Source organism: Bremia lactucae, linkage group LG3, assembly GCF_004359215.1.
Source record: "Bremia lactucae strain SF5 linkage group LG3, whole genome shotgun sequence".
NCBI lineage: Eukaryota > Oomycota > Peronosporomycetes > Peronosporales > Peronosporaceae > Bremia > Bremia lactucae.
In genome coordinates, this window is record NC_090612.1 from 4,318,808 (window position 1) to 4,330,138 (window position 11,331).

At 44.1% G+C, this 11,331-nt stretch overlaps 3 protein-coding genes across 3 annotated transcripts in view; 1 reads left to right on the forward strand and 2 right to left on the reverse strand.

The window, feature by feature from the left end:
- The window catches only part of CCR75_004202 (uncharacterized protein), a gene marked incomplete at both ends in the record, with an annotated part of 2,729 nt that extends 2,465 nt beyond the window's left edge, over positions 1-264 (forward strand). The window contains one exon of the mRNA XM_067962290.1: positions 43-264. Coding sequence (XP_067817608.1) covers positions 43-264 — 222 coding nt within the window. The remainder of the gene's footprint in view (positions 1-42) is intronic.
- Positions 265-294: 30 nt separating this feature from the next.
- Positions 295-4,014, reverse strand: CCR75_004201 (uncharacterized protein; the record flags this gene model as incomplete). The annotated part of the gene is made up of 1 exon (XM_067962289.1): positions 295-4,014. The coding sequence occupies one exon, from the start codon at positions 4,012-4,014 to the stop codon at positions 295-297; it is 3,720 nt and encodes a 1,239-aa protein (XP_067817606.1).
- A 6,741-nt stretch (positions 4,015-10,755) lies between these two features.
- On the reverse strand, positions 10,756-11,231 carry CCR75_004200 (uncharacterized protein; the record flags this gene model as incomplete). The annotated part of the gene is made up of 3 exons (XM_067962288.1): positions 10,756-10,942; positions 11,012-11,145; positions 11,205-11,231. 3 exons carry the CDS (start codon positions 11,229-11,231, stop codon positions 10,756-10,758), a joined length of 348 nt encoding a protein of 115 aa, XP_067817607.1.
- Between the last annotated feature and the right edge of the window lie 100 nt (positions 11,232-11,331).

The window sequence follows — 11,331 nt, forward strand, 5'->3', positions numbered from 1 at the left end:
GGCGCTGCCATTGGACTGGGTTCCATTGCATTTGTGAGCCAGAGCTGTGTACACAAGAACATTGCCCAGTCGTATGGACTCACAAAGCGAATTGAAGCCGTGCGCAAGTGTCGCGGCATCACCAAACACGATATGAAGCTCAATGATGCATTGCCAGTCATCACAGTCGACCCCGAGACGTACAAGGTGCATGCCGATCACCACCTCCTGACGTGTCTACCCGCCACGTCCTTGCCACTCGCTCAGCGATATTTTCTTTTTTAATTTAAGTTAACGACTATTTTTTTGTTATTTCTATACGCGATTTAGAAATGCACGTTTCGCTTGCGCAGTTCCACTAGCGATTGTCACGGTCTCGCGAACGTGATACGTTGCGTGACGGTCGTCCTTTTGCCCATGTGTGTTGAATCGATTGTTCCTCATTCCACGCGTTCGTTGATGATCTTTGTGGACGAGATCAAATCCAAAACGTAAGATGAGCTTGACCGTCTGCAGCGCCGTGTTTCGATCCATTTGCTTTTCATCTTGCGTTAAATAAAGGTACGGCACAAGTCCATTGTGCTCCTTCTTGCCGTCGTGGCGACACGGACCGTACGTCCAGCCTTGCTGCATTCGCATGGCAGCCCAGACTTCGTGGGTATTCTCAGCTAATAGCTCGACGACGGACCGAAGAGGGCGAGGAAGGACGACGTCGTCGGTTGGAATGGGCTTGGGGATATACGTTTCACCCGGTTGAGTGACTGTTTGACCAAAGGAAAAGGTATCCTCGTAACCACTCGGATACGTGGGAGGTTCAAGTACGTACCCCAGTGCGATAATCACTTTAAGGGCAGACATGGACGTATCCCGATCGTACTGTTTGTCCTGTTCGGTTAACGCTTCATATGGTACAAGGTCTGGGTGCAATTTCAAGTCATTGTCGCGTGCCGTACCCCATCGCCACCCTTGCTGAATTCGACCAACAGCCCATACTTCGTGAGTGTTTTGTGCGAGTAACTCGGCTAGTAAATTTATCGAATGCGGTAACTTAATGTGTTGGGTATCAAGGGGGTGGGGTACGTACTTGTACCCTTCGGATTCACGTTTATCCACTGAACTTATGACCGATGGAAATCGTTCGAGCAATGCAATAACTTCGTGGTACACGCGATCGTCGAGATTCATATGACGAAGATGGCGGGTGTGGATCTTTTTTGCCATAAACAGGCGAAATGTACGGACAAGTTCGTCGAATCTGCACGATGAATCGCGCTCACGAGTTGCAACATGTTTGGCAACAAGCTGAGTGATCTCAACGTCGGTTACTAGACGAGGTAGTGATGTTTTCATACTGTAATACGAAAATAAGTGTTTGAAAAAGTTCCATAGAACAATTTCTACAAAGTAGCGGCACCAGCTCAATTTAGGTAAATTGACAACTTCGTTGCCGTCAAGAAGGGCCGTGCCATTGTATAACACACGACACGCCCGAATGTGACTTGCATCACCAAGTTTTAAATGGTTCTGACGTAACCCAAATGGCAAAATATTTGTAATACGGCAACTATCGTTTTGTATTTGCACTTGAAGACCATCATTCTCTCGATCGTTATTGTCAACGTCGAATATCCACTTGTACGCGTCTTGGTCGCCCAAAACTTGCAACGTAATTCGATCTTTAGTCAATGACTCGTCGTCTATTTCAAGCAACATGCCACGTTTCAATCGTTGCAAAAGTGCCACTGTATTTGCCAGCGATGATGAAATGGGGAGATACGTGACCGGGAACGTCACAATGTCCGTGGAGGAATCGATTGTACACATAAGTGAACGGTTACGCTCGGCAACAATGTCCTGGTCGGTCGAGAATGAAAAGTCCATATCGATTCGACGCAACAAGTTGCCACATGTGACCACAATGTGTACGATTGCACGAAATGTGCGACGCAAACGCTTGCGTTCAGCCATGAGATAGTCATAATCCACAAGAAGCACTCGTTGGAAGCCACAAAGTACGAGTTGCTCCGTCTGGTGACATGACTGGCTATCTTTTTTTTTCGGTGGCATCTTGACTCGAATGCGTAATCCATTGATAGATTTTTGCACTTGTTTCATTACATCGTACTCGACTTCCAAGGATGAAAGGGAATCGGTATCACTAGTGGGAGTACGTGCGATGAGGTTGCGTTTATGCTCTTCCAGAGTTTTCTTTTCGCTTTGTGCTAACGAATAGTATTCACTCATGATTGCAATAAACATGTTGACGCAAACAAGATAGATTGTAATCATAAAGCTGAAAAAAAAGATGCCGGCCATAGTTGGATTGGCAACGTAAATTTCTTCATAGTCAAAAGCACCTAAAAGCATCTGAAAGCAACTCGTGAGTGACACGGACAAGGAATGATAGTTTTGCACTGTGGTACCAAAGGTCAAATAACCCATTACGGCAAAACCAAAGAAAATGGTAAAAAAAATAACCACAAACGCAAGCAAATCCTTGGCAGCAAAGCGAAGCGTACGCCACAGCAAATTTAAGCGCGAATTTAGGCGCAAATACTTAAAAACAATGGCAACAGACACTAATCCAAGACTTGCGGCGTAATTGGTGACAGCACCCGAGAGAGACGCCAAAGGTGCGATATCGATGAAACAAGCGCGAGCAGCGTCTTGCTCGTTTGCTGGGACTGAACAATTCCGGCTGCCTACGCGGTGAAGATCTTTTCGAATATTTTCCGATTTGACTACGAAAAGCACCCAGTGCGCCAGAAAAGCAAAGAGCAACACAAGTTGCAGCATATCCAGCACATTCCAGAGCGATTGCACATACTTCCATAGTCCATAAAGTTGCAAAACGGAAACTTCGCGGTACATCAGTACCACTGTGGCAAAAAAGAGCACAATGCCAAGAGCATTGGCCTGCAAAAAATGACCCATATTTCGATAACTGGCCGAAATTCGAAAGCTAAAGACCCGACCAGTAACTTCCATGTAATCCGTGTTGCTCATTTCAAAAAGTCCTTGCACGTGCGAAAAAAGATTACTACGTGCATTGTAAAAGGCAAAAGTGGCCGCCATGTACCGCGTATCATCTTGAATTAACGTATTTTGCACTTGCGTCATTATTACCGTCGCGGCAGTGAAATTGTCACGAGGCAAATAAATCACATATCCACCAGAGCCATAATCCATTTCGTGGCTTACGAGACCCGGTTTAAAAGTCTCGGAACGAGCTAACGTACTTAATCCATCGGTCCAGTGGTACAGTGTACCCAAGACCCCACGCGTGTTGCCGTACGACTCTTTCATTTCAACGTTGCGTGAGAACTCGGGATAGCACATTTCATTTGACACCATAATAAAATCACGGCGTCCATTCGTTTGGCTACAAAGTGTTCCTCGTACACGACCAGTGCGGATCTGAATGCTCCCAAGAGGACGAATATTTCGGAACACAGGGTCATAAAATTGATCCAATAGCGGGCCTTTCATCCATTGCCACATTTCGTTTTCATGGCCAATTTCAGCAAAAGTTTGCGAACCTGTCTCGTTTGAAAGTTGCTTTTGGAAATACGCTGACGAAAGTACCGTATTTTGCTCGTACGGAAAATGCACGGGAAGTGTCAAAAGAGTCGTTAAAACCACGACTAAAAAACACAAATACACGACCAATTCTTTGTAAAATTTGTTGCGTTTTTCGTGCTCGAGGCACAATTGCACGCGCTTCATGTGCACACGCATGGTCGAGTAGTAAGCAATTTGGTGCTTCAATCGTCTGGCTGCAGCCAATTGGTCGTGAGATTTAAATCGCATACTGATACTCGCACGACTTGCACTACGCTCGTCCGTGGTCGTCCATGCAATTTTCTTTAACGTGCGCCGTCGTGAGCAGCAACATGGATACCACTTCCATTTACTTCGAGGCTGAACAACTTCGTGTCTTGAAGTCATCGAAGTGCGGCTGACCTCGAAAGGCTGCGAGAGATCTTCCATGCGTGTATATAACGTGTTTGGCGTGTTTTCTGGTCGCTGCTGCATTGGCATTGGCAACACAAAGTTTGTTCCTGTCGTCAGCTTCGAGACCTTTTTTTCAATAATTGGGTTTGACGTCTCATGAGAATAAGGACCTTTTTTATTGGGGCTTTATTCCGCGTCAAACGAGTCAGTGTTTTACCAGGTGGCAATCATTTTGTGGCACGGTGGCAAATTCCCGTCCCAATCGTCAATTTTAAGCCACAATTTTAAGGCTTCTCAACGGAAATTTCTTTAACGCATTCTTTACAGTACATTTCATTTTGCTCCATCGCAAGTTAAAAAAAGAAATATAGTTAGACTTTTGTCTTTTAAAAACAAGGCTAATAGTAATTTTACGATTATTGCGGTTTTACAAGCTTGCACTGTGCTGGAAAGAAATTGTTGCTATTGAGCCAATAGGCTAATCCAGAAAAGTAGAAGGGATCATGCAATGGAATTAATTTGGTCCTACTGTCGTGCTACAAATTGAACTTAATTAAGAACCAGTCGGAGAAATTACCATAACTGCGCTACTAATTGCGCTAGCATCGTTTGACTGAAAGGAAAAACTTGTTTAATGAAAAAAAAATGAAAATTGTCGTGCGCAGGTGTATTTTTGGCTTTCTTGTATAGAAGATATCAAGTAGTTTTAGGGACATTATTTTTCTGTCGATAACACGAATGACAATTGAAAGCAAATATCATTGAAGAAGGCTTGAGTCATTAAGTCCGGCTTGTCGCTTGAGTCGAGACTTGATGACTACAATTACCACTGAAAGTTCATCTCTTAATGGTTTCTTCGGTTGCGTTTGGAGCTTTTCCATTTCTTTCTTCTAAATCTTCGACGGAAACATGCTTCGTCAGTTTCTAGAAAAGGAGAGGACTAAATTATGAAAGCCACCCCTTCGCTCCGACCAGATAACAAGAAGCGTCTTGGTTGATCATCAATCGCGATACCATCTGATTCAACGGACACGCTTATTCCAAGGCCAGTTGTCGGCAAGACAACTGTCGCCAGTACGTCTAAAAAGCTTTTGATACATTGAACGTGGTTTGAGAGTGAAAAAAAGGAGAATGAATTGGATACCAGAGGACCAAACGAAAGCGGTTCAAGCAGCTGGGTCAAGCCACCTATTTTGCACGGCTGTTTACGCAGAAAAACCTTCTACATCTACAGCTAACTGAAAGAGATGCGTTTATCATCAGGCCGCAAGTGTTGATGTTGGACATTTTGTGTACGCTCAAAAATCTTTATGACGTTTGAGTGTAATCGTTTTAAAACGGACACAGAAAGTGAAACCTCAGCAGTCGGTTATATGAAGAGAGAAACGACCCAGGCGAGACCATCGTAGTGCTTCTACGAACGCGTAGCTGAATGCATGTACAAGTTTTCTAACGACTAATATACTTTCCAATTTACCCCTTGACTACAAGTTGTCTCCTCTGCTATCGAACCCCTTTAGGTTATGAGCCCAAGTACGATGGAGGCAAACACCATTCTAAATGAAGACAATTATTTTGTGTGGGAGTTTAACACTCGAATGAAGCTCGCAAAGAAAGGTTTGCTGGAGCACCTCTTCACGACGGAGTGTCCGGGTAAAGGCGACGTTAATGCGGCCGCCTGGAAAGTCAATGACATGAAGGCTTTTGCAAATGTGTGCACGATGATCAGTCCAAGTCTTCAATCCATGGTTCGATCGGCAGAGTCTACTGCAGAGGCATGGGAGATTTTGAAGAGCTTCTTTCTCCGTCGAAGCATTCACAATCGAGTCCAGATGCGTCGGCAACTACATGATTTCAAGATGCAGAAAGGTGTTAGTGTGATGGAACACTTCCTTAAGTTTGATGAGCTATGCTTGTCGATGCAAGCTATCGGAGACGAAGTATCGCGAGATGAACAGCTCGTTATCCTGCTAGGAAGTCTGTCCGAAGAGTACGACCAGATCGTCAAGATCATCGAGAACGTGACGGATATAGATCTGTTCATGGCCAAGGAGATGCTTCGTCGCGAGAACGAAGGAATCGTTCGCAAGGACAAGAAAGAACTTGCATTAAAGGCTACAAGAAGCGTAAAGGGCAAAGTCTTTCGGTCGAAGGAAACAAGAAACAAGTTTACCGGGACGTGTTACATCTGTGGCAAGAAAGGTCACAAGAAACAAGATTGCTGGAAAAATTCTGAAAAGAAACAACAGAATGAAGAACAAGCGTTCACGGTGAGTGAACAAGAGGGTGAAGGGTGGCTACTTGACAGTGGTGCAAGTAGCCACATGTGCCCGTTCAAGGAAGAGTTTGTGGAAGTTCGATCACTTGATAGAGTAGTTGACATATCAATTGCGAATGGAGAAACAGTGAGGGCCGCAGGAGTTGGGACGATTCGAGTTGTATTGAAGAATCAGAAGCCTATACGTATCGAAGACGTGCTCTACGTTCCAGGATTGGATCGTAAACTTCTGTCGATTTCTGCATTGTCTGCGAAAGGACTACATATAACGTTCCAGAAAAACATATGCGAGATCAGAAACCAACACGAAGTGGTGACTCAAGTGACTCAGAAGGGGAAATTGTTCATTCTGGAGTATGAAAAAGTTGAGTCTGCAAAGACATGTCAAGAGTTAAGCGTTGCCAAGCCTGTGAGTCCATTCATATGGCATGCTCGACTGGGACATTTGCCAATGAAGGCATTGAAAACCCTCCAAAATTGTGTTGAAGGTTTCAAGATGACAGAGGTGTCTGATGATGTCAATCATCACGATGACATATGTGAAGGTTGTGTGACCGGCAAGTCATTGGTTAAAACTTTTCCGAAGTCTAGTTACGGTGAAGTGAAGACGACTTCTCTGCTACAACTAATTCACAGCGACGTAATGGGTCCAATGGAGACCAAGTCGCAGGGAGGAGCAAGATTTGTTGTTACATTTCTTGACGATTTTTCCCGATACGTAGTCGCATACTACATCGCGCATAAGTCGGAAGTTGTCGATACGTTTATCGAGTACAAGATGATGATGGAAAATCAATTGTCAGCTAAGATAAAGTGTATTCGCACCGATAATGGTGGCGAATACATTAACAAGCGCTTCAATCAAGTGTGCAGGAATGCTGGGATCATACATCAAACGACAGTTCCGTATTCTCCACAGCAAAATGGAATGGCTGAGAGGATGAATCGGACGCTGACGGAGCGAACACGTTCACTGCTTAATCACATGCAGGTTGAGAAGAAATGGTGGGCTGAAGCCATGAACACTGCGATATTCATTACGAATCGTGTTACATGTGCTTCTCACCCGACAAAGACTCCGTTTGAAGTTTGCTTTAAATCAAAGCCGGACTTGTCGTATTTGCGTGTCTTTGGATCGCAAGGGTATGCACACATTGATAAAGCCAAACGACAAAAGCTAGATAAAAAGGCATTTCGATGTATGCTTTTGGGCTACGCACAGGGCGTAAAGGGCTACCGTGTTTGGAACTATGATTCTAAGCGGCTGGAAATTACGAGGTCTGTGGTGTTTCAAGAGCTGCCTAAGTCTAAATTTGTGGAAGTTGTTAGTGGCCAAGATGTCACTCAACATATGAATCACCATGACGATGACGATGAGTTGCAGGTACAATTGCCCTATACGTCAACGGACAATAGACAAGAACCTATGGAGGTGGACCAAATTGGCACTCGCCCAATTTCACCCCCTAGCGAATTTGACTCTATGAGTCCATGTCCAGATATCTCTGTCTGTCCGGATCCCGCTTTTGAGATAGATGACGTCAGCATGGAGCCGGTTGATGTGGATATAGATACAGAGCAGGCCATTGTGCCCAGAGGTGGACTGAACAATATCACTGATTGCTCGGAGATGGTACCATCTCGATATGGCGGACACAATGAACCGACTGCGTTGACACCGACACCCAGTTCGAATTCTCAAGCTTTAATTCCACTGAATCATTCTGATGCTATCGTACCTGTACGTGATGTCAACCAGGTAGATCGAGCACCAAAACGATATCGCATCGACTATGAGCAAGCAAATGCAGCTCTGGAGGCCCCACTTACATACCATGATGCGATTTGTTCTCCTCAATCCAAGATGTGGAAGAATGCGATCAAGTCTGAATTAAATGCACTTATTCAGAAGAAGACATGGAGTCCGGTGAACAAAACTCCTGGTCTTAAGGTGATTGGAACCAAGTGGGTTTTTGCCATTAAGCGAAATGAGCATGGAGAAGTTGATCGATTTAAGGCACGGCTTGTTGCTTTAGGGTATCGTCAAACCCTTGGTGTGGATTACTACGAGACGTATTCACCGGTCGCAAACATGAACTCTGTTCGTGTATTTCTTGCCGTGTGTTGTCATTTCGGCATGACAATACGCCAATACGATGTCGACACAGCCTTCCTAAATGGCGTTTTGGAAGAAGATGTATACATTTCTACGCCTCAGGGCGTCGACATGGACCCGAGTCAAGTTTTGAAGCTCAACAGAAGCTTGTATGGTTTAAAACAGGCTGCTGCAACATGGTTCAAGACGATTTCAACGTGTTTCGAAACATGGGTTTTGTGCCATGTGTTACAGACCCGTGCGTTTTCGTTCGTCAATATGGACACGGATCGTGGATTTACGTAACGTTGTATGTCGACGATATGCTGATTGGAGGTACTTCTGTTAGTTTGGTTGACAAAATTGCCGATGAACTTCAAGGTCATTTCAAGTTAAAGACGCTAGGCAGTGTGAGATTTATTCTCGGCATTGAGGTGGAGTATGCACAGCAGGCAAAGAAGCTCAAGATTAGCCAAGGTGCGTGCATTGACAGAATGGTCATCAAATTTAACCAAGTTGGAGCGAAATCGGTCAACAACCCAAGTGTGGAAGGTCAAGTCATGCTCAAGTGCATGGAAAAGGACCCGAAGATGGAGAATCGACCCTATCGATCACTGGTCGGTTCACTTCTATATGTGGCGACAGGTACAAGACCCGATATTGCGTTTGCAGTGGGTCGGCTGAGTCGTCATTTGGAAAATCCAAGTGAAGAACACTGGAACGCAGCCATTCGTGTGCTGCGCTACCTAAAGTCGACTGCGACGCACGGAATTTGCTATCGTAGTAAACAAGGTGACCTTAAGATGAATGCTTTTAGCGATGCAGATTGGGGCAGTGACAAAGATAATCGACGTTCGACATCTGGAGTCATGGTGACGGTCAATGGCGCTCCAGTCATTTTCAAGTCGAAGCTTCAAGGCAGTGTATCACTAAGTACTGCTGAAGCTGAATATGTGGCACTTTCGTTGTGCATTCAAGAGATTTTGTGGACCAAGAGTTTATTGATGGAGATGAAGGTCAAAATTGACGCTCCAGTCGTCGTGTATGAAGACAACCAAAGCGCTATTGCTATTGCGAAAAACGAAGGATATCAAAGTCGAGCGAAGCACATTGATATACGCTATCATTTTGTTCGCGACCAAGTTAAGGCGAAAGTGATTCAACTGGAGTATATTGAAACCAAGTCACAGCTCGCCGATTTTCTGACTAAGGCGATTTCGACCAGCAAATTCAAGTTTCTCGTGGCAAAGACAAACATTGGAGAATTCTAGTCGAGGAGGAGTGTTGATGTTGGACATTTTGTGTACGCTCAAACATCTTTATGACGTTTGAGTGTAATCGTTTTAAAACGGACACAGAAAGTGAAACCTCAGCAGTCGGTTATATGAAGAGAGAAACGACCCAGGCGAGACCATCGTAGTGCTTCTACGAACGCGTAGCTGAATGCATGTACAAGTTTTCTAACGACTAATATACTTTCCAATTTACCCCTTGACTACAAGTTGTCTCCTCTGCTATCGAACCCCTTTAGCAAGAACTTACGACACATAAGTCGCCTTTAAATGCAGATCTTCATCAAATTAGCGTTTAAGGCGACGGCAATACTCCTGTACATGAGTAAGAACGCCTAAAAAGCCACTTTGGGCTAAAATCAGTTCGTATTTTTTTGTATTGAAAAAGTGGTCAAGTGTTGCACTTCGCACAGAATATTTTAAGTAAAATTATAGCGAAGGCAAAAGAGAGTGAAAAAGAACCACCGAGACAAATGTCGTTGTCACAACCTCCGAAAGATGAACAACAGATGTGCATCAACATTTGGCGAAATTTTAATAAAATCGTGTCATCGCACCGCACTATCTTCGTTGTCGATCAAATGTAAGAGCCTTGCTCGCCAGACTTTTACTGCTGCGCTTCTTCTGTATCCATCAGTGACCTTGCGACGTCAACCCTCGTTTCATTTGCGCATCATGACGCAAAACGTGGTACCCTTTCTAGCAAATTAAAGATAGCACCACCGAAAAAGCACGTTCTTAAAAGTACACTTTTTGTCACGTTCATAAAATATTTTACAATTCCATAAGAGAGAACGAGGCTCGTCATCTTGTGTTGATATTAGCTCTTTTAAAAAAAAGAACGACGAAATGTAATTTTTGGTATGCAAGCTGCTCTATTCAAGATAAATGCATGTAACAATTGCCTTTTATCAAGGCTTACACGTATCACACATCACGACGAACTGCGATTCAACCGTTTATTGCCGCCATTATAGAATCTGCATAGGAACGTTTCCGACGGCAAAATCTTTCGCCCCACAGGTGACGCTGGAAGGTTTATACGCGTCTTGCGATGTAGCGAGGCACCCTTTGCTAGTACTGATACCGCAAAGCAGGCCATGTAACACCTGCCTCATAAGGCTGAGCGTATATATCAAGCTATATTTGATTAATATTTATGCAGTAATCTTTTGTTTCTTTTGACCTGACGTGCCATTTTCTTCTGGCTTCAGGACTGGATTGATCGACACGCTTTTCTTTATGTCGCTTGCAGCCAGTAGTGGCTTCATTTTATAAGCTGGAACTAACGACGTCGCGTCTTCCACGCGATCAAAAGCCGCTGTATCTTCTTGCAAGTAAGATCTGTGAATCACCAAAATTACAAGAATTGTTTCCTAAAATTGGATCCGATCAAAAAGGACAAAATCTTACGAAACAAAACTCCGTAAATGCTCTTTTCCACCAAGTTCAAGCTCACTTTTTGGGTAGCTTTCCAAAATTTGATCACAAACTTGGTCTACTGTCATACTTGTGACCCCTTTATGGTACTTTGCTTTCTCAAACGCCTATAATAAATCCCATTTGCGTTCAAAAATCGAATACTTGTCAATTATCAAATGCGTACCTTTTGCAAAATTTTGTACCCACTCATCGTACTGATCGTTGAACGAATAGCGCAAAGAAAATAAAGCCTAGCATGCCCAATTTTAAGCGGCACCTTCGAGCTAAGTTTCACAATTTGGTTCTTCGTC